Source organism: Protopterus annectens, chromosome 14.part0, assembly GCF_019279795.1.
Source record: "Protopterus annectens isolate FY-2018-M chromosome 14.part0, PAN1.0, whole genome shotgun sequence".
Taxonomy (NCBI): Eukaryota; Metazoa; Chordata; order Ceratodontiformes; family Protopteridae; genus Protopterus; species Protopterus annectens.
Genome location: NC_056748.1, coordinates 781,778,309 through 781,799,048, shown reverse-complemented (window position 1 = coordinate 781,799,048; position 20,740 = coordinate 781,778,309). Strand labels below are relative to the sequence as shown.

Below are 20,740 nucleotides of genomic sequence, written 5' to 3'. Positions count from 1 at the left end.
AATAAGAACTATCAGTTGCACTACACAGGCTGTTCAACATTAGCCTTAAAACAGGCTCTGTGTCAGATTGATGGATAACAGCAATAGTCATTCCCTTGCATAAAGTGGAGCTACAATAGACCTGTTTAAGTACAGACCCTTAAACCTGACCAGACTCTGCTTCAAGGCTATGGAAAGGATCAGTACAGAACTAATTAAAAGGGATATGGGTGACCTACAGACTCTCAGTCCGACCCATTTTGGATTCATCAAGGGCAAGAACTGCCTACTTAGCCTGACTGTCTTCCATGTCTGTTCTTTTCTCGACAAGACCTTGCAAAGGTCTTTTACATCATCCCACACTCAGGCATCATAAATATACTCTCCCAAGTAAATGCTAAGAATAGGCAGAAATGAAAGCAATGTGGATGAAGGATTTCCCAGACCGTTCCAACAGTAGTGTAGGATCAATGGGTCTCATAAATAATTTACAGTTGTATTTAGATATGCTACAGATTCATGTAATTCCATATTACAGGAGTCAGTTTTGGGAACACATTGTGGGTGCTGCAAAGAGCATTTTTGGTTAACATCAGAGTATGAAACATTATTAATTTCATGAGTTTTAATTCCCTTCATGGTATTAGAAACCCAAAAGACTTGGAAAAATTAAAACTAAATGTTAAACCCCCTATCTAGCTCACTGGATAGCAAGTTGACACACAATAGAACACAGGAAGTAAAAAAACTGTCACAAATGCAGTGCCCTAGTGTTTGGTCCTTGGGCCACTTCTCTTAGGCATTTACTTCTCAGAAGTCAAAACTAAGGTTAAGGGATTGCGGCTGAACAAGTTTGCAGATGATGGGTGGCCTAATGGTTAAGGTGTTTGCCTTACAAACACAAGGTGCAGGGTTTGAGTCTCACAAAGGATAATTGGCTAGGCTTAAAATGGCTTGCAAGGGCAGTTAGCCTAGTACTAATCTATGAACTTATGATTGCATATTTGGTGCCATCATAAATTCCCCAGAGGTCACACTTATCTTACAAGAAGGATTTTTCCAAACAAATAGTTGGTGCCAAAGTCATGAACTTAACTAAATGCCAAGAAATGTATAATCTATCCTTTGACAACCATAACTTCCTTTGTAACTACCACATTGACAAAACTTCACCCCACCCCCCAAAAAATGATCCCATAGCTAGAGATCCAGGAACATATGTTGACAATGGATTCCTTTAGTCATCATGCATCCACTATTGTAAGGGATTCTTTCTTCATTATAAAACCTATATTGAAGGATTTGTTGTCTAGATCCAAGGACACTGTTGTTCTTTGTAGCTAGCACTCACTAGGCTCACCGTTGAGTATAATGCCCTTTTCAGTATGTACCTGTCAAGATACTTTTTCACAGCTGGAATGACCACAACACTTCCTCACTAAAAAAAAATCAGCCATAAATCATACGAACTACACATCATCTCTAAATCTTGCCTTTTCTCAGTATCATACAGGCTACTGAGAGGCAAACACTGACTTTCTTATACAGCCTCAACAGGCCCTGTTCTAAAAGACCTATTACACATTCAGAAGTCCAGTGATATCAGAAGCACCCACTTAAAGGACCTCAATATCTTTCGCATGATTAACAGAACCTGCCAGAAGGACTTCACCTCCACGTAAAGCAAAGTACTTCTCTTATTCTATTCAAATGTCATTTTGACAAATGAGTGGGTAACTGTAAATTTGCCTCTGGTTTAGCACTAATGGCCCCTATGGGTAGAAGAAACATGTAAATACCCAACACATCCTTGTGTGGCCCATCTTTGGAGATTCATATTGCAAAATATAAGGGCTAATAATTACCATGGAAACGCTGGACTAGTCTTCTTAAGATGCTCACAGATCAATAGCCAACTAAGGATCTATAAACAAATCTGATAAAAGATAAAAGTAGCCACTGAGTATGCCAATACCAATTTCTGAAGCATAGCTAAGGAGGCAGTTTTGCTATCTGCAGCTAGCAGATGGACAAGGTCCTATGGGAACATAAGACCAGGAGGCCTCCATGTCCCAAAGTGGTTGAGGGGGAGCTGGAAGCATAAGACAGCAAGGTCAACCAGTTTCAAGCAAATAGAGGATAAAAAGGGGATTACAAAAGCTGCTGGGAAAAACAGCAAAGAGAGATCAAGGACAAGGGCCATACGAAAATCTGGGACCTATTGGAGACCCTATCAGCATATCCACTAGATGAGGTGTTTGACATGCAGCACCCCTAAAAGAAGGAAATGGTTGCTGCAGTAGCAAATCATAAGTACTGATGAATGCAAAATGCTAAGGCTTACAAAGACAGGAAGAACACTGAAAAGAAACAGCATAGATAAAAGACACGTAAACATCAAAAACAGGCTTTTACATAAGCCTGCTACACCTTTTACAAAGTGTAACAAATATATCTGTTCTACAAACAACCAGTGGAAAATACTGCCTATCAATTTCTAAAGCTTAATAGCTCTAGAAAACAACAAAAGAAAAACAGGATTGAAAATCAAGGAATAAACAAAGATCAAACTCCAAATGAATCATCTCAGCTTTGAGACAGTGATTAAATAGCATTAATATCAAGGTCAGATCTCAGAGCTTTCATCATAAAAAAGAATCCAGAGTCCAAATCTGATGGGCAGCCTTGCTCTGAAATATGGTTAGATGCATACTGTTACATTGTGAAATATGTTAAGCAGATACTTGCATTATGTTGTCATTGGAGAGGTTTCCTGTCTATATGTCACTAAATGCTAAGGATTGGAAGTGGCAAAGATTAACTTCTTACAGCATATGAACATCACACCATAGTCTACTATTTCTATCATACTGAAAAAATATATCTGCATCTATCTATGTATATGTGTATGTATATATATCTATATATATATATATATATGTATCTATATATATGTATATATATATATATATATATATATATATATATATATATATATATATATAAAACACACACACACACACACACACACACACACACACACACACACACACACACACACACACACACACACACACACATATATGGTTAGCAGTTAGGACCATGGTTTCAAAAATGAATCGGTTTTCCTTCTTTGCAGTATTTAAAGGGTAGTCTGTTACATTTATACCTAAGGAAGCCAGTGTGCTTTTCTGGTAGGTCCATGATTTACTACAGAAACTGGAGTTTTGTGAACATCCATCGCATAGATGTTACACATAGTTGTGATCTCTGAAGAGATAGGAATGAAGTCAGATTTCTACATGAATTCTTTATACAGCTTTCTGTGTAATAAATGACAAAAAAAAAACATGGTAGGTGAACAGAATCATAGCTATGAAAGTCTGTGTACTAGAAAATGGGATAAGATATTGCATGGTAACACCGTAGCCCATAATGACTTTGTAATGCATGGAGTGCTGTGATTATGCTCTGTAAATTCCAAAAAAGATAAACTTGTTAAGCACGTCCCTAGTGCAAGACCCAATCTTAACAGTGTTGAGGTGTGCATAATAAAAACTTGTTAAGCACACTTAAGTACTGTTAAGATCAAGTCTAGCTCTAGGGCCTAACAGTGGAAAGTGCTGGTTGGCAAAGACCAGTGGTAGAAGGTAAAACAACTTTTGAAAGCTGTTAGAGCTTCACTCAGCCAAACTTATAAACAGAAGGTTTGGCAAAATAAATTGGTTAATAGCTTTAAAAGCTCTTCATTTTTCAGAGAGGCACTATGTTTCTGCCATTTTTTTGTAGCCTTACTAGCTTCCAAATATTTTGAAAGTCAGTAGCATTCCTGCCTTTTTCCTACCTTTCCAGTAGTACATGGAAGAGGTAAAGCTCTATGCAGTACAAAGAATTATCATTGGGTCACAGATCATAACCCTTTATTATGTATTCTATCTATCTATATGAATGCCAACATTTACATCTCTGGCTTTGATCTCAAGGTGAATTTCTTGGAATTCGTGTCTCAAACATAATAAGCTGGTTATGATCAGATACCCAAACATAATTCCCTAACCTATATAGTTAATAATTTATAAAGAACTAAACTTGAAGAATGACCACAGGTTTTTGCTCAAGTATATTTCAGACATCACACCTGGGACATTTGTTGGAATCAGATATAGTTTCATGTTTGCTTGTTTTTTTTTTTTTTTTTCACAGCTCCCCGTGGTAGAAGAGGCTGGAAAAGCTTCCATGCTGTACTGAAGGGAATGATCTTGTACTTACAAAAGGTAAGCTACTTTTCACAATGGTTTTAGTAACAGCTTAAGTGTCCAGTGCTCAGTATCTAAGCTCATCTGATATAATGTGATGTTTTAAGGTCAATTTAAATACGTATGTAAAATGAAACTTGCCATCAGTTTTATTATTATTATTATTATTATTATTATTATTACTATTGTGATTCTGCGTCAGAATTGTGAGCAGATGGGGCATTTGTTTATTTTTCAATGCATCTCTTCTAAATGAGTGAAGAAATAGGATGGTTTCATTTCATTTAGTGCTTGCTGTTGGAGAGCTGTAATACATTCACGTGACTGAGAAGGCAGTGGTCTTGGGGAACACATTTTAACGTTTCATTATCAAATATTTAAACTAGCTTGGAGGAGCACAGAAGAAACATCTCTTCATTTAAAACTTCAGAGTAGTTAGTGTAAATTCTAATGAAAATAAGGCCAACAAAGACTGTGTGTGTGTGGGAAATGGGGCAAACACAAAGGTATGGATGATGTAACAAGAAGCCAGAACAAAGACAAACGAATTCAAGAGTACCAGTGTCCATAGTCTTGATGAAAATCTAAACCATTGCCTTTCTAATGCCTTGATATTGTAAACATTGTTAATACGTGATACACAGAGGTCCCTGACTAAGATACAACTGTACAGTCTAAAGGAGGAATAAGAAGGCAAAACAGCAGCATTTGCACATCTGTGGAAAGGGACAGAGATCAAGGAAGCAGGGCAAATGAGTGAAAGATATGAGAGGAATCGCTCTGGGTCATACTGGAGATCAGAAGTAGCATTACATTTTACACAGGGGAGTAATGTGATAATGAAAATCATCATGTTACAGATATGAGATCTCTCCCAGTATGACCTGATTCAGCTTAGCAAATGGGTTCCTAAGTAAACTGTTAGGAGGAACACAGAGGTATACTGTACAACTGCACTTTAGTAATGATTCAGTTCCTCTTAATAGACTAGCACACAAAGTAAAGAGCACACTTATTGGAAATGGTCTGGTGAGGTTGTCAAAGAATTGTTTGAATGGAACACCACATAGACCACTGTCGTGGTAGAGGGATGGAGTCAAGTAAAATACTGGTAACTTATCAATTAACATTTGTATTGATAGTCTATTTCTCTGACTGATTTGTTTTGTATAGGTTTCTGGTCATACTAAAATAGGGAATAGAAATCATGAATGTAGGAGACAGTCTGCAAACATCTGGAAAACTGGGTAGGCAGAGCCTGGGCAGCTAAAATGCACTGTGAAAAGCATACATCTGGAAGGTGCCTGTAATAAAGCTAAGTACAAACCAATATAAGCAACATTAGAAAAAGTAGGGCAAGAGAAAAGTTTGTGACCTGTGAATTATCAGTTCTACTTTGAATCATCGAAAGCTTGAAACATCGAAATTCTGATCATCGAGACCAGAACATCTAGTTTCAAACCATCGAAGATTCAAAGGGAACGTAAAAAAAAGAAAAAAACTCTAAAAACTATTTTATGCAAGGGGGGCTTCTCCCCCCCTGTGCCCCCCACACCCCCAACTTTAATATACCAACTCCGAGATCGCACTACAGTGGGGTAAAGGGAAATCTCCATTTTAGCGATATACGCAGAAGCGCTAAATGGGAGATTTCCTGCACCCTGTCTGCAGTGCCATCACAGAGATGGCACATTCACAGACACAGTGTGCAGGGCACCTTTCTGCCCTGCAGAAACACTAGCTTTTTCCCTTTTTTACTTACCTTTTTCTTCCCCTTGACAGCATTGATGTTCTAAACACTCGATGATATGGTCTCGACCATATGAATTTCGATGGTTTAGAATTTCGATGTCTTCAAGTGGAACCAAATTATCATAGTTTGAACCATTCAAAACTCTGTAAGAAAGAATGGCTATGGTAAGCAGAATTCTGGAATGAACAATCATGGATATGGATGAGAGAAAAGTGGAGGCTTTATTTTTGCACAGAGCACTTGGGAGACCTCATCTATGTACTACCTCATTCTGGAAACATTTCAGAGAGGGAAATTCTTCATGTATTCACTGAACACTGTGCCTTTCTCTGTTGCAGTATACTAGATGGATTTACAGTCACCTGTTATTCCTGCATAACTCCATTTTTAATCATCTTTTTTCTCCTACCACCATTGACAGACTGCTAGTCTTTTGAGAGCTTTCCCAGTATGCCTGACCATGCTAGAGCCTACTTCTCTGGGTGGTGTACCATTCCCAGCTATACATATATAGTTTATTGGCCATTTGGGCAGTTTTTCCATCTCTTTCAACTTTCTGGTTTAAAAGCCCATGTTTGCGCTTCTTTCCCACCTTTCCTGTAACTAGTCAAGTCCAGATACAGATTTGTTGTATCCAGGACTGTTTGTAAGCTTCTGAGCCCCCCAAGCCTTTCTGTGTTGGTGGGAAGCCTTCTATCTTATCAGTGGGAGTGGTAAGTACTAGATAGCCTATCTACCACAAAAGTGTTTTTTTGCCCAGAAATTGTAGTTTATTGGCCGTTTGGCAGTTTTTCCATCTCTTTCAACTTTCTGGTTTAAAAGCCCACATTTGCACTTGTTTCCCACTTTTCCTGTAACTAGTCTAGTCCAGATACAGATTTGCTGTATCCAGGACTGTTTGTAAGCTTCTGGCCCCCGCCCAAGCCTCTCTGTGTTGGTGGGAAGCATTCTAGCTTATCAGTGGGAGTGGTAAGAAGTAGGAAGCCTATCTACCACAAGATCCAGGTACAGATTCTTAGTTTTAGCACTTGAATTTTCTTATTCGTGGTCAGCACTTGTTCAGAACTTGTTAGCACTAAATAAGCTACAAATTACTACAGCACTCAATCTTCCTCTTTACCTAGCGAAAAACAGTTTTGTACTTACTTTCATCACTTCCTTAAAGAAAAGCAGCTCTTATACTCACTTTCCTCACTTGTCAAGAGGAAAGTAGTTTTTTATTCAAGCATGTCCAAGGGTCAACTCCCAGTGTTCTCTCCTGTCTATCTGATGAATCTGGGCATCTTGGGGTAATGTAGCAATTGCCTCGTGCACATACAGCCCTCTCCTCCTACCATCCAACTCCACAACCTGTAAGAGATGCACTTATCTAGCCAAACTAGAGGTAAAGCTCTCTCCAACCAAGACTGAACTTTACAGTGAAAAGGAGAAGGTAAACACTTGCAACACACCACACTCATCACATAGTCCCACTAAAGCTACACCACCAAACTCCACACATAGAAACACAAAAACATTCATGGAGGCTCTCAGTAATAATCTGCTCAAGCAACAGAGACCTCCAAAGCAAAAATGCAAGCAACCTCCACCCCCAACACAACCCAAATGACACATAGCCCACAGACTCAGTGTGCCAATAAACCACAGCCCATAAGGCAAAAAAAAGTACCCAACACACTAGTCATAGGTGACTCTATAATCAGGCACACTGATGCCCCACTCACTAGGCTAAACAAGGAGAAGGTTACTGTCAGCTGTTTGTCGGGTGCCAGGATCCACCATGTAACCCATGCACTCATGTCATGCAACAACAAGTACAAATATGACTCTGTCATTGTCCATGTTGGTCTGAACGACCTGAGATGTACCTCCCTGGACTACATGAAAATAGACATGGAAGAGCTCTCCAATCTTGTAGCCCAGGCAGGTATGACCCTAGCCCTGAGTAGCATCCTGCCATCACCCAGAATGATACCACAGTACAAGGACAAATTGATTGACTTCAACAATTGGCTAAGCTTCTGGTGTCAGTTTAAGGGGATTCAGTATCTGTCTGCCTGGGATGAAATAGTTGACAGACCACAATGCTTTGCCAGAGATGGCCTGCACCTGTCGCCCCTGGGATTCCGGATACTGGCTAAGGGTTCTGCCACCCCTATAGTGACATTTTTAGGCAAGGTTCAAATGACAAATTCACTACCGTAACAGGAACAGGCAAGCAAAAACTGAGGGTAATACTACTCAATGCTAGAAGTCTAAATCTCAAAATGCACTCACTCGAGATGCTCCTTAAAGTGGAGAACATTGATATCTGTGCAGTGACTGAGACCTGGTTCAAGGCTCTAGAGAGCTATAACTCATACCACACTTTTCAGCCTTCTAACCTGGACCAAAACACCAAAGGCGGAGGTGTGTCCATATTCATTAAGGATATCCACACCCCCAGGCTAGTTGCGCAGCATAATGCATCCGAGGTTATCCAAGTGCAACTAACTCTGGGCAAAACTGTAATCCAAATGGCAGCTTGCTACAGATCCCCCATCATGCCCCAGGATTCCCACTCCTCTTTTCTTGATATACTGAAAAATGTTAGGGTTCAACCAAACACCCTAATAATGGGTGATTTCAACTACCCCACCATTAACTGGGAAAACTACTCATGTACCAACTCCTTCGCTCAACACTTTCTGGAATTCATAATTTCCAATGCCCTGGATCAACTTATCCAGACCCCACCAGGGGAAACAATATCCTAGACCTAGTCATTACCAACATAAGTGACCGGTGTTCCACAGCTGAAGTCAACTCCTCATTGGACAGATCCGACCATAAGCTAATCACCCTAGATATCCGCATCCTGCCCCCACCCACCATTAAGGAAACCATGGTAAAAAATTTCTCCAAAGCCAACTTCATGCTTCTTAAGACAGAAGTGGCGAACTTCTTGACACACATGCAGACGGACAATACAGTTACGACTACTGAATCCTACACAAATGCACTCTATAAGCACTTACACGAGTGCATGGCTCGTGCTATCGCAAACAGAACCAAGATGCTATCCTCTAAAAAAGGAAGCCATAAACAAACTCTACAACAGAAGGAAGAAACTGTTGCAAAAGAGAGTAAAATCCCATGAGTGGAGAAGCTCCCTAGTCAGCCTCAGTAAGAAAATGAGATCCCTTATAAAGTCCTCTGAAGCTAGCTACAAAAACAAAATTGCCACTGATTCTAAGGGCAACCACAAAGCATTCTATAGCTATGTCAAGAATCTCAATGGCAACACCCAGATCTGCTCTGAGTTACAGCAAAATGGCATGAAAATTACAGAACCAACTGATATTGCCAACATCCTGGCTGATTCAGTGCTAACTTTACCCTCTCTCACTCTCTAAAGGGCCCGTGTCTATACATGAAGAATGCAGAGTCCCTGTAATCACATCTATGCCATAGGTGACTCCATAGTCAGACACACTGACGTCCCACTCACCAGGCTGAACAAGGAGAGGGTCACAGTAAGCTGCCTATCGGGTGCTAGAATCCGCCACATAACACAAGCACTCTGGTCACTCCACAGCAAGTACAAATATGACACAGTCATTGTCCATGCTGGTGTGAACGACCTGAGACGTACCTCCCTGGACTACATGAAAAGAGACATAGAGGAGCTCTCTGATTATGTAGCCCAGGCAGGTATGACCCTGACCCTGAGCAGCATCCTTCCCTCACCAAGAATGATGCCACAACATAGAGACAAGATGATCAGCTTTAACAATTGGCTTAATTTCCGGTGTCATTCAAAGGGGATCCAGTGTCTGTCTGCCTGGGATGACATGCTTGACAAGCCATGCTGCTTCACAAGGGATGGCTTGCACCTATCACCCCTGGGATTCCGGATATTGGCTAAGGCTCTTGCCACCCCCATAGTGCCTTTTTTAGGCAAGGCTCAAATTCTAAACCTACCACCCTAGAAAACAAAAATGGGAAGAAACTAAGGGTAATGCTGCTCAATGCCAGAAGTCTAAATCTCAAAATGCATGCACTCGAGGCCCTTCTCAGTATGGAGAATATCGATGTCTGTGCTGTGACTGAAACCTGGTTCAAGGCTCCTGAGAGCACCCCGGCACTATCAGGTTTTACCTCATATCATGCTTTCCGGCCCCAAACCCGGACCACACCACAAAAGGAGGGGGTGTATCCATATTCATCAAGGATACCCACACCTCCAGGTTGGTGGCAACGCACAAAGCATCAGAAACCATCCAGGTGCAATTAACCATAGGCAAAACTGCTCTACAATTTGTAGCATGCTACAGGCCACCCTCTCAAACTCAGGAACCCCACACAGCCTTCCTGAAGACACTGGAGGGTATAAATGTATCTCCAAACACCATTATATTGGGTGACTTCAACTACCCGAATATAGACTGGGAACATTACTCAAGTCCAAACTTTCTAGCCCAAAGATTCCTGGAGTTCATAAATTCAAATGCCATGGAACAACTAGTCACCGTTCCCACAAGAGGAGAAAATATACTAGATCTCATCATCACAAACATGGGGACAAAATGCTCCACACCGAAGTATATCCTCATTGGTGAGATCAGATCATAAACTAATCTCACTGGATATTCACATCCCGCCCCACCCCAAACAAAAGACCACAGTGAAGAACTTCTCTAAAGCAAACTTCACACTACTCAAGACTGGTGTGGTATCCTTCAAGGCACCCGAGCCAGTGGAAACCACAACCCAAGCTGCGGAAGCCCTTACAAATGCCTTCTACGAACACCTCCAGGACTGCATGGATCATGCAATCCCTAATAAAACCAAGACTCTTTCCACCAAGGGCAAACGTCCAGTCTGGTGGACCCCAGCCATAAACAAACTTTACAATAAGAGGAGAAAGCTGTTACATGATAGAGCAAAATCCATAAAAGAGAAGACACCTTTGATCATTATTAGTAAAATACGAGCACTCATAAAATCATCCAAGGCCAACTTTGAGAGAAAAATTGCCATAGATTCAAAAGACAATCATAAGGCCTTCTTCAGCTATGTTAGAAACCTGGGTGGAAACTCCCAGATATGCTCAGAATTAGTCCAAAATGATACAAAAATCACTGAACCCACAGACATTGCCAACATACTGGCAGACAGGTTCAGTGCAAACTTCACCCCCCTCCCCCCAAAACGAGAGATAACTATCCCAGCGGTGCAGCCTCCCAGACATCTCCAATGCGCAGGTGAAAGCTGCTCTCTCTAAAGCTAAAAACACAGCATCAATGGGACTGGATGGTGTCCCCGGCTGTGTGCTACACGAACTCAATGAGGAACTAAACCTGCACATAAGGCAGCTGTTTAATCTTAGCCTTACCACAGGATACGTGCCCAAGGAGTGGCGTACAGCAACTGTGGTCCCACTCCACAAAGGCGGTGCCTCTACGGACCCTGGTAATTACCGCCCCATAAGCTTAACAAGCCTGGTCTGCAAAGCTATGGAGAGGATCATAGTGGAACTCATAAACAAAGACATAGGGGACTTGCAGACATTGGACCCGACCCAGTTTGGCTTTGTCAAGGGCAGATCATGCCTTTTGAACTTGGTCGACTTCTCTGAAACAGTCACCAGGCCATTGATGAGGGAAAGGCAGTCCATACAGCCTACCTTGACCTTGCAAAAGCTTTCGACACAACACCCCACTCGGGTATTATAGAGAAACTTACCAGCTTAAATGCAAACCCATATGTCACAAGATGGGTTGCAAACTGGCTAAAGGACAGAACCCACAGGGTTAGAGTAGCTGGCGCCATGTCAGACTCCAAGCCAGTTACAAGAGGTGTCCCACAGGGCGCAGTCCTTGGCCCCCTGTTGTTTGGCATCTATTTCTCAGAAGTACAGGCTAACATAGGAGGACTATGGCTGACAAAGTTTGCAGATGACTGCAAACTGGGAGCCATAGTGGAAAGTACATCGGACACAGATATCCTTCAGAGGGGTCTCACGGAAACTGATACCTGGTGCCAGACCCATGGCCTGAAGTTAAATGCCAAAAAATGTATAGTCATACCCTTCGGGAAAAACAAGGTAACCCCAAGCTACCATATAGGTGGCAATCCACTAAGCACAGAAGAGGTTGTCAGGGACCTGGGGACCCAGGTTGACAGTGGCCTTTCTTTTGACACCTCATTGCTAAAAAGTTAGAAAACCTTTCTATTGCCTGCCTGATCATGAAGGAAGGATTCTCATCCATATCAAGTGAGGTCATTGTTCCCCTGTCTCACCCACCTGGGGACCCAGGCTGACAGTGGCCTTCTTTGACACTCACATTGCTAAAGTGGTTAGAAAAACCTTACATACATTGCCCACCCATGAAGGGAGGATCCATCATCCATATATCAATCAAGGTTGTTCCCTTCTTCACTTATCAGACCAATGATCGAAGTACATGCCCCCCATGGATGTATCTCACCCTGACACCTGCAGCAATTGGAGAGACCCCAAAAGTTCCTCACCAAAAGGATAAAGGGACTCCAAAATCTGTCATATGCTGCCAGACTGAAGAAACTCCAGTATTCAGTCACATACCGCCTGCTCAGAGGTGACCTGTGCCTGACATACAAGGCCATGTCCAACCTGGAATTAATGGACATGCTCCACCTCAAAAAAATCCATCTACAGATCCACTAGAGCAAGCAACTTAAACCTTAGCACGGGATAAAATAGGACATGCTGGAGGGATAGATTTGTCACCCAGAGAAGATTGGAATAAAATCCTCCATGTGAGGCAGAGCACCTTGCTGGCTCTGTTCAAGGACAAATCTTGACGGCACAACAAACTAATGGGCACAGTCTGTGTTAACATAAGGGATGAAATTACAGCAAAACCTCTGGGCTAGGCTTATAAATGCCTTAGGGCAGATAGCTTAGTATAAACCTATGAACCTATAAAAGCTGCACTCTCTAAAACCAAAAACACAACATCCATGAGACCAGACAGCATCCCAGGCTGCATTTTACATGAACTTCAGAACGAACTGGCTCCCCACCTAAGCACCATGTTCAATCATAGTCTCACATCAGGCTTTGTGCCCACTGAATGGGGCACAGCAACAGTTATCCCACTTCACAAAGGGGGAGCCACCACTGATACTGGGAACTATCACCCTATTAGCCTGATGAGCCTGGTCTGCAAGGCCATGGAACGTATCATCATGGAACTCATAAACAGACATTGGTAACCTCCAAACTCTGGACCCCACCCAGTTCGGGTTTGTGAAAGGCAGATCATGCCTTCTGAACCTGACTGATGACTTTGAGGCAGTCAACAAAGCCATAGATGAGGGTAAGGTGGTTCACACAGTCTATCTTGACCTTGCCAAGGCTTTCGACACCATCCTCATTCTGGAATTATAGCTAAACTCACTAAACTAGGTATGAATCCCTACGTCACAAGATGGGTTGCCAACTGGCTCACTGACAGAACCCACACTGTAAAAGTTGCAGACTGCAAATCTGACTTCAAACCAGTGACAAGTGGAGTACCACAGGGTTCAGACCTGGGACCTCTCCTGTTTGGTATCTACTTTTCTGAAGTACAGGCTAACACAGAAGGCCTCTGGCTAATGAAGTTCACAGATGACTGCAAACTAGCAGCCATAGTCGAGTCCCCAAATCATGATGTGGACATCTACAGAAGGGCTTCACTGAGACAGATGCCTGATGTCAGAGGCATGGCCTCAAGCTCAATGCCAAAAAGTACATTGTCATCCCCTTTGGTAAAAACTCTGTACCCATGAACTGCCACATAAACGGCAGTCTATTTAATGCCGAATGTGTGATAAGAGACCTTGGGACCCAGGTGGACAGTAGTCTCTTCTTTGATAATCACATTTCCACAGTAGTCAGGAAATCCTTCTATGTGGCCCACCTCATCACAAAAGAGTTCTCATCCAGGAAAAAAGAGGTCATTGTTCCCCTCTACTCGACAGTCATTAGACCCATTATATAGAGTACAACGCCCCTTTTGTAATGTACCTCACAAGACATCTGCAGCATCGGGAAAGGCCAGAGAAGTACCTCACAAAGCAGATTACTAGCCTCAAACAGATCCCCTACACTGACAGTCTCAAAAAACTCCAGCTTTACTCTGTAGCATATCACGTACTCCGAGGAGATCTCTGCCTAACATATAAAGCTATGTTAAACCCAGAGCTGTTGGACATGCTACACCTAAAAAAATCCCAATCCCTCCAAGCTACACGCTGTAGGGACCTAAACCTTGTCACCACAATAAAAAGGACATGCTAGAGAGGGATAGATGCCTGTACCAGCGACTTCCTATACTCTGGTACAAGCTACCCATCTATGTCAAGCAAAGTTCCTCATTAACACTCTTCAAGAAAAATCTTGATGAGTGGATGGGAAATAGGAAATACACCCCGGGGATCACTTCTGTGGCTCTGCATGACAGGGGCACAGGAAATTAACTTTCTTGGGTGGCGTAAGCTAGGGAACCTTGTTGGCTAGGCTTACTTAGGCCCTTGGGCCGAGAGCCCTAGTACCTACCTATGAACCTATATACTTACACTGTCTTACAAGAACTGGCTAGGAGCCAGGCTGATCCACTGAGGTGGCAGAAAGTTGAGATGTCTGGAGATTTTTGAGTAGGCAGGGTCCCTTTCAGTGCAACTTTCTGTCTTTAGTCCCAAAACATCTGATGACACAATCTGCACATGTCCTCTTATCTCTTGCTGTAACTAAATCACTGGGTGATGTTTCCATCCTACCTTTAGTGGCAGCGCCATTATAATACCCTTCATTGCACTTCTTTTTGGAAAGACAGGCTACACATTCATTCGTTCATTCATTCATTTTTTCTGATTTTGAATGTTTGTTCATCCTGAGTCTTTTCCTGAAACTTGATTACTGACTTCATAGATGAAATGCATGTACACCTGTGAAATGAGATGGGCCTTTATTTGAAGCAGTGTGCAAAGAAGAATGTCAGAAGTTGTGTTTTTTTTTTTTTTTTTTTTTTGGAAATCATGAATATAGGGTAAGACTGAGGACAGTGGTACATGTTTTGACTGGAAAATGGTAATGTAATAGTTTTTCGAGAGGGATCCCTGTCATGAGTGTAATACCTAAAATTATATGTCTCAGATGCCTTTAAAATAAACTAAGGTTCACTTCAAACATAACATGCAGTGAAATTTTGATATATACAATTATAGCAATAAAACGTCTTTTTTTTTTTTTTTTCAAAATAGCTGTGTCCACCAACACCCATTATGCTGAAATATACTAACACAAAGATCACTGTTCCCTTAAAGTAGGGGTAATCACAAAGATCACTGTTCCCTTAAAGTAGGGGTGTAGTCTGACATACCATAACCTCAGATCTGGTATGTATTCACTATATTCACCCAAGTAGTTCTGCAGTATTGAGAATTACAATTATATTCTTCAAAATTTCAACAAGCACTCCATGTAGATGTCAAGTGAAATGAGTTAACTGAAATGTAAGGCAGGTATGCAGGAGACCATAAAGTAAGGGTCCGAAAGTCAGAGTCATTGCTTTAGATATAAAATACATATTTTTTAAAACTAGTAAGATACAAGTTCACAGAATGTTTTATCTTGTAAGGACTTGGCCTATGCTGTCACAGAAATATTGAGAAAAGTTTGATATGTTTGGTTGAGAATTCCAGACAAGCTATGGCATGATATATTCCCAAAACTGATCAGGAGACACTGATCAGGTTACTAAAGGAAATAGATTTATCCTTGTGAGATTACTATTTGTTTTATGCAACCTTGCTAGATAAGTTTGTCACAGACTGACTGCTGACTAATATCAGAGATCGTCAGACTATTTTATATGTTGGTAGCTACTTTCTGTGCTATAAGAAATTTAATGAGCCACATGTGTGATGACCACCGATGCAAAGAATGCCACTGACTGACTAGTGAGATTTTCTTTCATAAGAGACCTATTGTTTTGTAATTACTTTTTTCATCAAATTCCCTGTATATGTTAACTTACATGGCTGCTATTTAGTGTTTTGAAGGCATACTAAAATAACAATCTACTATCCGCTTTTATGTCTGACCTCATGAATAAAATTCTTGCTTACAGTAATGAGGAGGTATCCAAACTGGCTGAGAATGAGATGAGAAGAAGTGTGTCACATATAATTAGATGGAAAAAATTCCCTCGTCTGTCTAGAATACCTAATATAATTTTTTTCAGCTTTCCAGTCCATATGAACAGAATATGAAATAATCTAAGCAACTATGATAGAGGGAAGAAACTGGAGGAAATGACTGATATGGCCTGTTATTCATAAATTACTTACCTCTAGCATGTGGTATTTGGAATGTATGGTCTATAAATTTCACTTAGCTAATCAGTCATAGTATTTTTCCTGAAAGCTCCATATGCCTGAAAAGCCTGGTGTAAGGAAATAAACACCCTGCACTGCCTGTTTTTTTAATACTGAATATTTCTAATCCCGGTTCTAAATACATATTGGGAAGAATTCAGAAAGTCAAGTGGGTTACGTTTGGGGAGGTTCAAAGCTCAAGCTCTGATCAGAACTGGATTGTTTCTTTGGTTTGGATATGTCTTGGCTAAAAGCTACCAGCATGTGTAGCACGGTGCATCCCAGGTGGGTCACTTAAGAGAGGTGGACTCTAGGACATGGTCATCTTGGAGGATAAATAAAAAAGCATCATTCCATCTGAGAAGAAATTTTCTACCTCTCCATTTCGAAGGGAAGCTGCTTTCACCAATCCATGGTTTAAATAAATGTGCCACTGTAATGAAAACTGAAATTGGTATTGATGTATAATGTCAAGCACAATATGAACTGTGATTATAAAATGTAGAAAATATGCAATGTTCAGCATATTGATGACTGCTGCAGTAGCCTTATCTATATGGATTATATCCCACCAAAGGATGACATCTGGCCAGCTTCCAAAATTTCAAGGCATCTTCCACATACTCAGCTCAAGCTGAGCTGACTAAAAAGACAAGTCTGGGAACCAATCCTTTAAGAGTTTTCCTGTCAAAGAATGCACTCCTTTGAGACTTTCAAGGGTTGATCATCAGCTTGTACTGTTCCTCTACTGTTCAGATAAGTTCCCTTTGGGGAAAGAAAAACTTCCATTAAATAAAAAAATGTTTGTCGAATAACAATTTCTTGTTCAGGAAAGTTATTTTAAAGCTAGGAGTTTTTGTTTTATTGGACTGTCATGAGACTGTATTGTACTTTTAAATGACAGTGCTCTTTTTTCCTGTCAGTTTAAACATTGTTTAAAGTAACGGAAAAACATTTTTTCTGTGAAGAAATTGTTTATTTTACTTTTTTGGGGGCTAGCAAAGTATTTAAAAATGCTTTATACTATGTTCTTGTGAGGAAAAAGTGACTTTTAAAGACTTTTTAAGTTTTACTGGCTTTTGTGGCTTATTTTCCCTGGGAAAGAGTCACCATTTTCATCTTGACCATGAAACAAGCTGTCAGTCCCATGGTAAATCCTTCTTCCAGCTAAATAAAAAAGGTAAGCAAACAGCCTTTGCTACCACAGCAGGCTAGCAACTTGCCTCAGGTACAGATGGGTGACTGCTGTGGCCATTAGTTGTACCGTACCTCAAACCATTCATCTTTTACCTTGGATCCCTCTGTTGTATTCTGCAGCTGTTGGGGTCCTTTCAGTGGGCAAGAGAGTGGTTTGGATTGATAACAGCACCAGCAGCATCAAAATAAGTAGTTGCTGACACCATTAGAACAAAAGGGCGCAAGAAAATGAGCTCCACCTGAAAAGAATAGCCTGTAGAAAGAGGTAACCATAGAGAGAGAAAAAGACCAAGAAAAACATATACTCTAAAACAAGGATAATGGAGGAAATGTATTTACACTGCAAATGGCTAAAAAGGTACAACAAGTAATTTCCACCAGATTTACAGTGTATGTGCTCCTACCCAAGATGATGTGCATCAGAAAAGTACAGCAGAGCCCTGCACCTCCCACATGCATGTGCTACAACCTTCCACATGTTTCTGCTTCAGCACATATCCTGGACAATGCAATAGTCTCACAAGTAACTATCTAGCTATACTGTCTTTGACTGCAACTTTTGGACATCCAGGCCTTGGCTATAGAAGTAGGGAGTGTGATAAATGAAGTGTAACAAACTGCAGCACAAATGTACCCCACCCCCGTTTCCCCAAGTTGAAGTAGGATGTATGAGAATAGAAAAGGAGCCTAACAGACAGAGAGAGAGAGAGAGAGACAGCAGTGAACAGGAAGTGTGTGTCTGTAGGCAGTACATGAGGATGTCAATATGCAGGTACAGATTAATTTCAATTTTCTGTACCAAATTCAGTGTACCAATACAATTTAAACAGTTATACATTTTGCAGCAGCAGTATAGAAAATGCAGTACAGGTACTGCAAAATACAGCAGTGCCAGAACTGTGACCACAAACGTCTTGCCATGGCCTAGAAGGATAGGATAAATTCTGGTAATTTTTATGGTCTTGTGAAAATAAGAATGAACACATTTTCTGTACGGGCTGTAATGCAAAACTCTCAAAATGTGAAATATGCAGTGCAGAAATAGTACCAAACCAAATGATTCACCAGGGCAGTCTGTTTTCCAGCACAAAGACAAGGGCAGCAGGAGCAGAGGAGTATTACACAAGGAACAAAGGGAACCACCATAGGAGGGGCAGGACTGCTGCACTCTGCCCCTAATCCACAGAAAATGGGTGCATAAGAGATCACAGGGTGACTAGTCATCTACTGTGAAGATACTGAGTCATCAGATGAATGCCTGAATTTCAGCTGTTTTCAGGAATTATCCTTTCAGTTCCATGATTTTAACAGTGCTTAAGTAGAAGTGTTTGAGTGTGTGTGTGTGTGTGTGTGTGTGTGTGTGTGTGTGTGTGTGTGTGTGTGTGTGTGTGTGTGTGTGTGTGTGTGTGTGGTGTGCATTTGTAATTTGTGCCCTTTTCAAGAAGTATTTTTGTCTGCCAAATGAATTGCGAGACTGATGCTTTTATCTTTGAGCTAACTACTATTTTGTTATTCAGGAAACTTTAATAGCTGCTTCTTATTTTTAGTCATAGTGGTTATTGACACTGCATCATCCATAACTCTGATATTTGAAATGGATGAATGAAGCTTGGATTTTGGATGCAGAGTTATAAGTATTGAGAGTGGGTGCCTTAATCTAAGTTTTTTTTGTAACGTTAGCAGGGCAGACTACCTAGAAGGTAATATACCCTGCTGCATAGGAATTGCTCTTTGTGAAGCAATTCAACTATTACATACATGATGCTGAGACTGCTGTTGGTTTGAGATGAAACGTGGTCCTTGTAAAAATGGGATATCACTGAAGAAAATAACTAAAGCTATAACTGAAACATTAGGCCAGATTCACAAAGGTTACTACAAAGTCCACACTATGGGTACAATCAGTGTAACATTTCTAAGTGAATAGACAGCACAAACATTGTCATAGTGATGTTCTTGAAATCCAAAAGAATGCATTTTGGATAACCTTTATGAACCTGTCCTCTGTTTATTCATTCTGAAGTTGAAACCATTTCATTAAGAAAATGTTAAAATTTTTGGAGGGGGTATAAACAGAAATCAGTCTGAAAAGACTATGATGATGCTGAGTACATTTTATGCAATAAATGTGTTGTTATAGGCAAATGCTTGTCTCAAGTGCAGGACATTTTCATTGGTATATTGGTTTCTAGCACACGGTTTTAATTCAGTCTTTACTTCAAGTCAAATAACTCGCTCACCCTACATCACCATTTCTTTTTTTACCCTTGTGATGATGTGAGGTATTGCCAGCTATGCCAGGAGAAGTAGGGTAGTAGATGTGGATCATATACCAGTACAGCTAGCTGGAATTTTGTAAATAATTATATGTCATTTGCATATCAAAATGATTTGTACAGATGCCTGTGTTGAAAAATGTATTTGTAAAGTTCCTTGTATTAAAAAATGTACCAATAATGGGTCCTGACAGTATTATAACTGTTAAATGTATGTATTTTAACAGGGGATACTGGAAGAGTAGAGGTTAAGCTCAGCCCCAGCTAACTTTTAGAAAAATGTCCTGAAATTAAATTACCTGGTTTAGACAATAAATATTGTATCTTACAGTTTTGATTACAGCCAGAGACTAGATGTCTGTGCCAGAGAATCATTTATTAGCTCCTTTAGGAAAAGTGGAAGAATTTTATGGTCTTACAGCTTCCAGATTCTATAACACATCTCAGCAAAGCGGTATGTGTATGTATGGTAACACATATGTACTAAATTCTGGTTCATTTTCTAACAATGGGGGTAGCACAGGAACCAGAAGTCAGATGACTAGATGTATGTGATGTTATTCTGTAATCTAGGACAAAATGGTGTTTTATTACCAGATGAGAGAGGCCTAATGATGCTCTATTTTTGGAACTTGACAAAGAAAGACCCCTCACCTACTTCATCTTGTCTTGCTCTAGTAAGTGAACCAGGGAATAGTAATTATTTAGATCAGTCAGGAAAAATCATGAGATTAGTTATGTACTGTTTTTTCTGTCTCTGTGTGAATCTGTTCATTGGTGTTAATTTAATATTTCATGTGAATGAAACTCTGATGCTTACTGTAAATAGATATTTAGTATTTTTCTGCTATTTAATTATTTATTATTAAATATATTTAAACTTTTCATTG

General features: G+C 40.6%; 1 protein-coding gene across 1 annotated transcript in view; it reads left to right on the top strand.

Moving 5' to 3' along the window:
• The window catches only part of PSD (pleckstrin and Sec7 domain containing), a 1,472,276-nt gene that overhangs the window by 1,364,559 nt on the left and 86,977 nt on the right, over positions 1-20,740 (top strand). Inside the window, exon 12 of the mRNA XM_044056531.1 lies at positions 4,183-4,253. Within this exon, the coding sequence (XP_043912466.1) occupies positions 4,183-4,253 (71 nt within the window). The remainder of the gene's footprint in view (positions 1-4,182; positions 4,254-20,740) is intronic.